This window comes from Phocoena phocoena, chromosome 8 (genome assembly GCF_963924675.1).
Source record: "Phocoena phocoena chromosome 8, mPhoPho1.1, whole genome shotgun sequence".
Taxonomy (NCBI): Eukaryota; Metazoa; Chordata; class Mammalia; order Artiodactyla; family Phocoenidae; genus Phocoena; species Phocoena phocoena.
Genome location: NC_089226.1, coordinates 63,321,520 through 63,334,038, shown reverse-complemented (window position 1 = coordinate 63,334,038; position 12,519 = coordinate 63,321,520). Strand labels below are relative to the sequence as shown.

Sequence of the window (12,519 nt, the reverse complement as noted above, 5' to 3'; positions counted from 1 at the left end):
GTAGAGGAAGATATGTATCTTAATGCTCCAAGTAGGATCATTGTGAACAGTCCTGGAGAAATTTATTAATCTCTTTAGAAAAATAGTGATATTACATTGTTGATAGGAATATTTTCTTACTCCATGCGGTACTGGAAACTTTCCATTCAGTGTCTGTGGACCAAAAGCCTATCTTTGATTGTGTGATCAATAAATGTGCCTGTTTTTCTGCTTTCAGCCCAAGGCTGTTCCAACTTGGGAGACAAGACCAAGGGCACGTACTGAATATTTAATAACCAAATGTTTAATGACCAAGATTTAGGACTGAGCAGAAAGCCTGCAGTTGCAGCAGTAGGCCTCCTGTGTATTTGTAGCTATATTGTGGTTTTTTTCCTGTCAATTTGCTTCTCGTAGTTTTTAATAGTGTAATAATTTTTTAAATTAGTATACTCTAGAAACACAAAGGAAATAATAGTAAAGAAAAGATAGCATTTACTAGAGATAATGTTTTGTAAATAGTTATTAAAGGGGGGAGTTTCCTTGAGTGCTGACAAGGATAATGATTTGCATTTATAACAGCACTTTAAACTGGAACATAGCTTGAGCATCAGAAAAATAGGTGATAAACTTACTAAGGCCAGAATGTATTTTACAGTGAAAGAACGTTATGAAAATAACTTTTTTATTTGAAAAAAAGTTAAATGCCTTCTTGCAAGAACAACTTCCTGTGTTGAACTGGTGAATTTAATTAGAAGGAATGAACAATAACATCATGGGTGTTTTCTCAAGATTCGACAAACCAAGCTTCTCTTTACCAAGTTTCTTCTTCAGAAGGACGGGTGGGTGGGGAGGGGAAGCAAGGTCCTTATTAGCAATACAAGTAAAGCCCCTCCGTCCTCAAGAATCCCTGAATTAAATGCAATACAATGCGGTGAAAGTCCTATTTGCAGAATGAGTGAATTCTGGGACTGGAACACAGGTAACTCCGTACGAGTTTCTTCTTGTAGGTGACTGATTTTGGTTTAGCGGTGAAGAAGCAAGGAAGGAGTGAAGCCATGCTGCAGACCACATGTGGGACACCTATCTATATGGGTAAGTTAGTAGACTTAAAATGATTTTTTTTCTATATGAAAAAGTAGAACAACTAGTATGGATTAAAACTTGAGCAGTTCAATTTCACGTCATGACTTAATGGCCCTGAGCAAGCTAACCTTTTCTTAGGTCAAATAATTTTAGTTGTTTTAGCAGATTTCTCATAGTTCTTATCTTCAAAGATTATAGTTTTCATTATTTCTCTGGGCTCTTCTTATAGCTGTTTATGTCTCTTAGGTAATCATACACCCAAACTTAATTATTGTTTTATTAATTCATGCTAAAATCATGAGTATGTTTTGCTTCTTTCCATTTTTTATCCAATTTCATTGCCATCCAGTGGTTTTTCATAGAGTACTGATTAAATATATTTTATAAACCAAGTTGCCCATTTTTCTAAATGTGATTTTTAACAGCTTTCCTGAAGTATAATTTAAATACCATAAAAGTGTACCATCCAGTGATTTTTTTCATACATTCACAGAGTTGTGCAACATCACCACAATCCAGTTTTAGAACAGTTCTACCCCCAAAAGTTGCCTCATGCCCGTTTGCACTCAATCTCATTCCCATCCCAACCCCAGGTAACCACTAATCCTTATCTCTCTAGATTGGCTGTTTCTGGACATTTCATATACATGGGATCATGCAATATGTAGGCTTATACGCCTGGCTTCTTTCACATAGCATGATGTTTTTGAGGTACATCCCTGTTGCAGTCTGTTTCTTTATATTACTGAACAGTTGTCCGTTGTATGTTGTTTATATATTTATTAGCTGATGGGCATGTGGATTGTTTCCAGTTTGGAGCTATTATGAATAATCCTGCTATGGACATTCGTGTACAAGTTGTTTTTTTTTTAAGCTTTTCATAAAATTTATTTTATTTTATTTATTTTTGGCTATGTTGGGTCTTTGTTGCTGTGCACAGGCTTTCTCTAGTTGCAGCGAGGGGGGCTTCTCTTCATTGCGGTGCGCAGGCTTCTCATTGCGTTGTCTTCTCTTGTTGCAGGGCACGGGCTCTAGGCGTGCGGGCTTCAGTAGTTGTGGCTCGTGGACTCAATAGTTGTGGCTCGCAGGCTCTAGAGAACAGGCTCAGTAGTTGTGGCGCATGGGCTTAGTTGCTCCATGGCATGTGGGATTTTCCCGGACCAGGGCTCGAACCCATGACCCCTGCATTGGCAGGCGGATTCTTAACCACTGTGCCACCAGGGAAGTCCCTTGTGTACAAGTTTTTTTTGTGGACATGTGGTTTCATTTTCCTTGGGTAGCTACCAAGGAGTGAAATTGCTGGGTCATATATTATTTATGTTTATACTTTGTAAGAAACTGCCAAACAATTTTCCAGAGTGGCTCTAATATTTTCCTTTGCACTAGCAATGTATGAGAGTTCCAGTTTCTTCACATCCTTGCTAACTCTTTATATTATCTATCTTTTTAATTATAGCCATTCTAGTGGTTATGAAGTAGTATCTCATTGTGATTTTTAATTTGCATTACCTTAATGACCAATGATGTTGAGTATCTTTTCATGTACTTATTAGTCATTCGTATATCTTCTCTGATGAAATGTCTATTCAAATCTGTACCTATTGAGATGATCATATATTTTTTCTCTTTAAATTTATTAATGAAATAATTACATTAATAGATTTTTAAAATGTTGAACCATCGTTGTACTTTTGGATTAAACCCCACTTGATTTAATGTACTGCCATATTCAATTTGTCACCACTTTATTTAGGAACTTTGAGTGTAGCTTTCTTTCTTTCAGCTGCCCTTGTCTTTTTTGATGTTAGGGTTATAATATCCTCATTTTAAAAATAAAATATTTTCACTTTTTGTATGCTCATGAACCACTTAAGCAATAGAAATTACCTGTTCATTAATTATTTGATGAAATTTCCCCTTAAAATTTTTTGGTCCTGATACCCTTTGGGGGATAAAGTTTCTATTATTAATTTATATTAGGTTATTCAAGTTTTTCACATCTTCTTGAGTCATTTTGATAATTTATGTTTTTCAGAAGATTTCAAAATATCCAGTGTAACATTTGCAAAAATGAATCCTGTGTTCAATCACAGAGAAAACTCCTAAAAGTTGGAAACCTTTAAGTCACAATTACCTAGTATAATGAAGAAAGCTAGACAGAAAAACCAAAAGGCTAGATAAATTAACACACATTCACATGAGCATCAAACACATCCCAACCACCTAGAAAATTTAACCCCCCCACCCCCCTGGCAACCACCCATTTGTTCTCTATATCTATGAACCTGTGTCCATTTTGTATTATATTGTTCGTTTGTTTTGTTTTTTAGATTCCACATATAAGTAAGATCATACAGTATTTGTCTTTCTCTTTCTAGCTTATTTCACTTGGCATAATAACCTCAGGAACCATCCATGTTGTTGAAAATGGCAAGATTGAATTTTTTATGGCTGAGTAGTATTCTATTGTGTATGTAAACCACATCTTCTTTATCCTTTCGTCTATCAATGGGCACTTAGGTTGCTTCCATATCTTGGCTATTGTACATAATGCTGCATTGAACATAGGGGTGCAGACATCTTTTCAAATTCTTGGTTTTTTGTTTTTTGGGTTTTTTTTCCAGAAAAATACCCAGAAGTGGAATTGCTGGATCGTATGGCAGTTTTATTTTTAACTGTTTGCAGAATCTTCATACTATCTTCCAGAACGGCTGCACCAATTTCCATTCCTACCAACCAGTGCATGAGGGTTTGCTTTTCTCCACATCCTCACCAACATCTGCTACTTGTTATCTTTTTGGTGGTAGCCATTCTGACAGGTGGGAGGTGGTATCTCATTGTAGCTTTAATTTGCATTTCCCTGATGGTTAGAGATGTTGAGCACCTTTTCACGTGCCTGTTGGCCCTCTGTATGCCTTCTTTGAAAAATGTCTATTCAGGTCCTCTGCCCATTTTTAAATCGGGTTGTTTGGTTTTTTGATGTTGAGTTGTATGATTCTTGGTATATTTTGGTTATTAACCATTATCAGATATATCATTTGCAAATATCTTTTCCCATTTAGCAGGTGGCCTTTTCACTTTGTTGATAGTTTCCTTCTCTGTGCAAAAGCTTTTTAATTTGTTGTAGTCTGATTTGCTTATTTTTGCTTTTGTTTCCCTTGCCTGAGGAGACACATCCAAAAAATATTGCTAAGACCTGTGTCAAAGAGCGTACTGCCTATGTTTTCTTCTAGGGGGGTTTATGGTTTCAGGTCTTACATTTAAGTCTTTTATCAATTTTGAGATTATTTAAATTGTATATGGTATGAGAAACTAGTCCATTTTGAGTCTTTTCCATGCAGCTGTCCAGTTTCCCCAACATCATTTATTGAAGAGGCTGTCATTTCTCCATTGTATATTCTCGCCTCCTTTGTCATAGATTAATTGACCATATAAGTGTGGGTTCATTTCTGGCTCTCTATTGTGCTCCATTGATCTATGTGTCTATTTTTGTGCCAGTACCATACTGTTTTGATTACTGTCACTTTGTATTATAGTTTGAAATTGAGCAGCATGATATCTCCAGTTCAGTTCTTTCTCAATATTATTTTGGCTATTCAGGAGGGTCTTTTGTGTTTCCATACAAATTTTAGAATTATTTGTTCTAGTCTGTGAAAAATACCATTGTTATTTTGATAGGGATTGCACTGAATCTCTAGATTGCCTTGAGCAGTATAGTTATTTAAATAATATTAATTCTTCCAGTCCATGAGCATGGTATATCTTTCCATTTGTGTCATCTTCAATTTCTTTCATCATTGTCTTGTAGTTTTCTGAGCACAGGTCTTTTACCTCTTTAGTTAGATTTATTCCTAGGTATTTTATTCTTTTTGATGCAATTGTAAATGAGATTGTTGTCTTTTTTTTTAATTGACGTATAGTTGATTTACAGTGTTGTGTTAATTTCTGCTGTACAGCAAAGTGATTCAGTTATACATATGTATACATTCTTTTTTATATTGTTTCCTTTATAGTTTACCATGGGATATTGAATATAGTTCCCTGTGCTATGCAGTAGGACCTTGTTGTTTATTCATTCTATATATAATAGTTTGCATCTGCTAACCCCAAGCTCCCACTCCACCCCTCCCCTACTCCCCTTCCCTCTTGGAAACCACAAGTCTCTTCTCTATGTCTGTGAGTCTGTTTCTGTTTTGTAGATAGGTTCATTTGTGTCATACTTTAGATTCCACATATAGGTGATATCCTATGGTATTTGTCTTTCTCTTTCTGACTTACTTCACTTAGTATGATAGTCTCTAAGTCCATCCATATTGCTGCAAATGGCATTATTTCATTCTTTTTTTTACTGCTGCAAAGTATTCCATTGTATATATGTATGACATCTTCTTTATGTATTCATCTGTCAATGGACATTAGGTTGTTTCCATGTCTTTGCTATTGTGAATAGTGCTAGTATGAACATAGGGGTGCATGTAGCCTTTTGAATTAGAGTTTTGTCCAGATATATGCCTGGCAGTAGGATTGCTGGATCATATGGCAGCTCTATTTTTAGTTTTTTGAGAAACCTACATACTGTTTTCCATAGTGGCTGCACCAATTTACATTCCCATTAACAGTGTAGGAGGGTTCCTTTTTCTCCACACCCTCTCCAGCATTTGTTATTTGTATTTGTAGACTTTTTAATGATGGTCATTCTGACCTGTGTGAGGTGGCACCTCATTGTAGTTTTGATTTGCATTTCTCTAATAATCAGGAATGTTGAGCATCTTTTCATGTGCCTGTTGGCCGTCTGTCTCTCTTCTTTGGAGAAATGTCTATTTAGGTCTTCTGTCCATTTTTTTATTGGGTTGTTTGTTTTTTTGTTGTTGTGTTGTATGAGCTGTTTGTATATTTTGGAAATTAAGCCCTTGTTGGTCGCATCATTTGCAAATATTTTCTCCCAGTCTGTAGGTTATCTTTTCATTTTGTTTATGGCTTCCTTTGCTGTGCAGAAGCTTGTAAGTTTGATTAGGTCCCATTTGTTTATTTTTGCTTTTATTTCTATTGCCTTGGCAGACTGACTTAAGAACAGTTTGGTATGATTTATGTTAGAGAATGTCTTGCCTATGTTCTCTTCAAGGAGTTTTATGGTATCATGTCTTATATTTGAGTCTTTAAGCCCTTTTGAGTTTATTTTTTGTGTATGTTGAGAGGGTGTGTTCTAACTTCGTTGGTTTACATGTGGCTGTCCAACTTTCCCAACACCACTTGTTGAAGAGACTGTCTTCTTTCCATTGTACATTCTTACCTCCTTTGTCAAAGATTAATTGACTTTAGGTGTGTAGGTTTATTTCTGGGCTCACCATTCTGTTCCATTGATCCATATGTGGGATTGTTTTCTTAATTTCTCTTTCTGATAATTTGTTGTTAGTGTATAGCAATGCAATAAATATCTAAATATTAATTCTGTATCCTGCAACTTTACTGAATTCATTTATTCTAATAGTTCTTTGTTGTCATTTTTAGGATTTTCTGTATACAGTATCATGTTATCTGCAAACCGTGATGGCTTTAATTCTTCCTTTCCAGTGTGGATTCCTTTTATTTCTTTTTCTTATCTGATGGCCATGGCTAGGACTTCCAATACTATATTGAATAAAAGTGGTGAGAGTGGACATCCTTGTCTTGTTCCTGCTCTTAGAGGATATGCTTTCAGCTTTTTACCATTGAGTATGATGTTCACTGTGGGTATGCCATTATGGCCTTTATTATATTGAGGTATGTTCCCTCATACCCACTTTCTGGAGAGTTTTTGTCATAAATGGATGTTGAATTTTGTCAAAAGCTTTTTCTGCATCTATTAGGATGATCATATGATTTTTACCCTTCAATTTGTTAATGTGGTGTATCACATTGATTGATTTGAAGATATTGAACCATCCTGAGTGCCTGGACTAAATATCACTTACTCATGGTATATGATTCTTTTAATGTATTATTGAATTTGGTTTGCTAAGATTTTTTTGAGGATTTTTTACATCTGGTTCATCAGTGATATTGGCCTATAATTTTCGTTTTTGTGGTATCTTTACCTGGTTTTGATAGCAGGCTGACACTGGCCTTGTAAATAAGTTTGGAAATCCTCCTTCCTCTTCAGCTTTTTGGAATAGCTTGATAAGGATAGGTGTTAATTCTTCTTAAGAGTTTTATAGAATTTACCTGTGAAGCTATCTGGTCTTGGACTTTTGTTTGTTGGGAGTTTTTAAATTACTGATCCAATTTTATTACTGGTAATTGGTCTCTTCATATTTTCTATTTCTTCCTGATTCAGTCTTGGGAGAGTGTACATTTCAAGGAATTTATCTGTTCCTTCTAAATTGTCCATTTGATTGTTATATAATTGTTCATAGTAATGTCTTACGATACTTTGTATTTCTGTGGTGTTGGTTGTAACTTCTCTTTCATTCTGATTTTATTTGTGTCTTCTATCTTGTTTCTTGATGAGTCTTGCTAAAGGTTTATCCATTTTATCTTTCTGAAGAACTAGCTCTTAGTTTCATTGTTCTTTTCTATATCTTTTTAGTCTCTATTTCTTTTATTTCCGATCTGATCTTTATTTTTTCTTCCTTCTCCTAATTTTGGGTTTTGTTTGTTCTTCTTTTTCTGGTTCCTTTAGGGGTAAGGCTAGATTGTTTATTTGAGGTTTTTCTTGTTTCCTGAGGTAAGGCTTGTGTCTCCATAAACTTCCCTCTTAGAACTACTTTTGCTGTGTCCCACAGATTTTAGATCATTGTATTCCCATTTTTATTTCTGTTTAGGTATTTTTATTTCCTCTTTGACTTATTCAATGGCCCACTGGTTGTTTAGTAGTATATTATTTAAACTTCATGTGTTTGTGCTTTTTGCATTTTTATTTTTCATTTTGCCCAATCCTCTGTGTCTATTTCTATGTATCAGGTATGTTGGTTGTGTTTTCTGATCTTGGAGAAGTGGCCTTATATAGGAGATGTCCTGTGGGGCCCAGCAGCATGCTCCTCTCTGGTCACTGGAGCTCTATGTTCTCGGGGCAACTCCTATGTGGGCTGCATGCACCCTTCTGCTGTGGTGGGGCTGACTACTCTGAGCACACTGGTAGGTGGGACTGGCCCCCAGCCTGGTTGGCTTTGAGGCTGTGTCATGTCCAGTGGCTCTGGGCCTGCTAGAAGGTGGGGTAGGCTTACTGCAGGGTTAACTGCATGGGGCTGCTGCTGGCCTGTTGGTGGGCAAGGCTGGGTTCCCACATGGCGTCTGAATGGTATGGGGGCCTTAGTGCTGGTGTAAGTCTGCTGGTGGGCGGGCCAGGTCTTGGCAGCTGTCTACCAGGGGGTGTGGGGCTGGTGTGTGCCCGCTGGTGGGTGGGGCAGGTCCCGGTGCTAATAAGCTAGGGGGAGGCATCCAAAATGGTGCTTACCAGCACCAGTGTCCACGTGTTACAATGAACTCCCCAAAATGGCTGCTGCCAGTCCCCAGGGGGAGTCCTAGTTGCTCCCTCCCTCTCTGGGAGGTTTTCCAAGATCAGCAAGTGGGTCTGACTCATGTTCAAAGTGCTGCCTCTGAGCTGGGATTCAGAGTGGATGAGATTTTGCGTGCGCCCTTTTAGAGTGGAGTCTCTTGTTTGCTCTAGCGCTCTAGCTCTCCCAGACATAAGCCCTGCTGGTTTTCAGAGGGAGACGTTCTGGGTGCTTTGTATTCCTGGTGCAGGACCCCCTGGGCTGGGGAGCCTGATGTGGGACCAAGAGCCCTCACTCCCTGGGGAGGACCTCAAGACCGTGACATTCCTCCTGTCTGTGGCTCACCGATCTGAGAGCGTAGGTCCTAACTCTACTGTGTCTGCGCCCCTCCTATCCATCTTCTTGTAGTTCCTACTTATGTCTTTAGTTGTGGAAATTGTTTTCTGCTGGTTTTCAGGTCATTCCTATAGACAGTTGCTCTGTAAGTGGTGGTAATTTTGGTGTGTCTGTGGAAGTTCACGGCCTTCCTGCTCTGCCATCTCGGCCACCCAGTCAATATTGTTAATTTAATCTTGCTTGCTTCCTCTGTTGATTTCTAAGAGAATTATTAAAGTCACTCACCAGCGTACTTTTTTTTTTTTTGTACTTTTTAGTAGTTTTTTTTTTGTACTTTTAGTAGTTTTCTTTAAAATATACTTTATTGAAACATAATTTACATATAATGCACAGATTTTAAGTGTAAAGTTTAATGAGTTTTGACAAATACCTATACTTGTACAATTACCACCCCAGTGAATATATAGAACATTTCCATCACCCCAGAAATTTCCTTTGTGTCCCTCTCAGTCGATTCCTCACCCAGACCCCAGCGACCACTGATGATTTCCATTACCTTAGTTTAGTTTTGCTTGTCTAGAATTTATATAAATTGAATCATAAGTATATATTCTTTTGTGTCTGTCTTCTTCTGTTCCATGTAATGATTTTGAGACTTACCCGTGTTGTTATATCAGTAGTTTATTCATTTTTATGGCTGAGCAGTATACCTAGTTCATTGTTTCTTTGTCTACTTGATGCATAAAGCTTCTAAATTGTTTTATCTTATTTGGGAAGAGGCTACTTTAGATTCTGTTCATATCCTCCTGTTGACAAAAGACATCTGGTCTGTAGTTACATGGGGAAAATATATCCAAGCACCCTGAGTTTTATGCCTGCTTATTAGTTGTCTGCACTGTGAGACAAGTGAGAGAACAAGAGAGAAGGCAGATGGTTTGTGGAGCTTTGCTGACTTCCTAAATGGCTTCTTGGCCCAGCCAGTCTGGCCTTTGCCTCCCTGTGAGAGCTGCGATGACAGTGCAAGTAGAGCTGCCCCTGATAATTAAGGTGACTCCGAAAGAGGGAGTGAGGGCTCCAAATTCCGGGCCCCTGCTGTGTGATGCACCTACATGGAGATCTGTCAGGGAATCGGATCACGGAATCTGCCCTTGTCGTAGACATGCAGCCATAGAGCAACTTGAGCTTTAATGATTCCATATTTTAAAAGTTTAAGTAGAGTTAAAGAATACAAGTAATTGCTTAAAGGAAAATATTAATTTTAATTTTCAGTGATTTAGAGAAGAATTATTCAATTTGTTAATTATGGTTGAGCCTGTTCTCTTTCTTCTGTTTACCTTTTAACTCCTTTGTTGTTGCTTTTTAGTTCCTTTAACAATAGGCAGAGGAAATGAAATTTCATTTGCTTTTAGTAGTTATAAAAGCTGTGTGTATGTTGGAGGGGGTGATTGAAGCTGCTTTCTAAAGTAAAAACACCTTTTACATGGGAGGCGCTGTGTAACAGTGTTGCTTTAGGTGAGTCGCTTCATATGGGTACCTGAACCTTAATTTCCTCGCTGGCAAAGTAAGTCATGGCTACATACCCATCTCACATGATTCTTAACATAATTTATACAAATAACATCATCTATACAAAAGTACTTTGTAAATTTTAAAGTTCTATTCAAATACACGCAGTTGACCCTTGAACGACGCAGGGGTGAATCCACGTATAACTTACAGTCGGCCCTGTGTGGTGCTACCTAGCTGTAGAAGTATAATAGACATATTCCTGGAATATCATATGTGACTTTTTAGAAAGCCAGCCATTATAAAAAACCTAATCATTAAAAAATGTGCTACCTCAAAGTAAAAAAAAAAGTTCTACTTTGAGAAGATTGTTTAAAGGAACCCTATTGTGGACACATTGTAAGTAAGTAGCCCAGAGTTGGGGAGTCAGGAGTGCCTGCATCCTAGTCATCATCCTGGGACTAATTGGCTTTTTGATCAAGTTATGTTCTAGGAGCTCTCTGTCTTAGTTTTCTCATTTAGAAAATGTGGAAGATAATTCATACTGCCATAGGAGTGCTATGATGTTATTATTACTACCGTTATTTTACTGAAGTGATTTATAACCGTTTATCTTAGTTTCTCTGTAAATCCAGATTTCTACCTATTGGGCTTGTTTTAAATTGTATCTACTTAAGGTATGTTTTCAATTCTGTTTTTGGCAAAGAACTGAGATATTGTTGTCTTCTACTATAACTACACAATCTTTGCAAAATCATTTCTTAACAATTTGAAAGAGATGAAGAGTTGTGCATTTAGCTATACAGTGTGTGCCATTGTTCCATTAGAAGCTAAATAGCAGGGGTGAGGATACAGAGACGTCAGTTGTTAAGCCTATACATTATTCACTTAACATCTGCTGTTGGTTCTCTTTTTCCCTGTGGGGGAATAAATTACAGCACATCAGCACATTTTTCATGCTTTGTGTTTAAGCATTAAAAGTCATTTATTGTATTATTAATATTATTTTATTTCTGCTTATTTGGCAGCCCCTGAAGTTATCAATGCCCACGACTATAGCCAGCAGTGTGACATTTGGAGCATAGGTGTCATAATGTACATTTTGTAAGTACCCTGCTAAATGTACAACTTAAAATGAATGGATGGTCCCTAACAGTAGAATTACATAGACTTTAAATTAAAACTAAACAATATAGTTTTAAGAAAGCGACTAAAGAAACAGTTGGGAAGTCATTCTAAAAGGTGTCTTATTAGTTGTCAGGTGCATCCATTAGGTATTTTTTTAATACAATCAATTTATAACTTTCAGCCTTTCTTTTCATTGATCTATAAATGCTACAATGCACTATATGATCTGAGCCACATGAAAAACTTGCCTCAGCACCTCCCTGATCCTTTGCTACAAAACAAAAGCTTCTTTGTATTTTCTCAAGAGATTCACTTATAGAGCATCAGGTAGAGGGAGGTCCTGGGACCTGGCACTAGAGCCACCTGATGGACAGGGCACGTGTGAGGAGCGGGCAGTAACCAGATAAAGGTTCAGCCCAGGGTCCAGGGGGTATTCTGTTGTTTCTTCTTCTCTTCATGCTACTGAAAATGTTGGCCTTTCTTGCTCTCTCTTCTTTCTCACTCTCAAGATTCAGTCAAACCCCATGGCCTGTATTTTTCCTTTCAAGTGTCCTCACCTATTATTTCATTTCTCTTCACTTGTATCGTTTCTCCTTACGATCCCTTTCTAGAAGATTACAGTGTCTTTCTGTCGGTTCTCCTGCCTCGAGTTCACCCTTCACACAGTTGTCAGAGTTGTCTTTCTAAATCACAAATCTGATTGTACTACTTTCCTGATTAACAACCTCTGGTAATTCTCCCTTGCTGTAGAAAAATCTCAGAGCATCCCCGCATGGCGTAACACAAAGCTTCCACTGCCTGGCTCCAGAGTGCCTTTCTAATCTTGGTCTGCATATGTGTTCCCATTCACTTACCCTGTGCTGGTGGACACTCCAGGCCACTCCTTAGGACTCAGGCACCCTGTATTGCGTGCTTCTGGGTCTTTGCTCATGCAGCTCATTCTGCCTAGATGTTCTTTTTTCTTCTCTGCTAACCTCTTTCCTGGGTGTGTCCAGCTCACACAGTAAAGACTTCT

The 12,519-nt window shown here is 37.7% G+C and overlaps 1 protein-coding gene across 1 annotated transcript in view; it reads left to right on the top strand.

Moving 5' to 3' along the window:
- The window catches only part of STK33 (serine/threonine kinase 33), a 153,842-nt gene that overhangs the window by 109,487 nt on the left and 31,836 nt on the right, over positions 1–12,519 (top strand). Inside the window, exons 8-9 of the mRNA XM_065882360.1 lie at positions 987–1,071; positions 11,405–11,480. Of these exons, the coding sequence (XP_065738432.1) occupies positions 987–1,071; positions 11,405–11,480 (161 nt within the window). The remainder of the gene's footprint in view (positions 1–986; positions 1,072–11,404; positions 11,481–12,519) is intronic.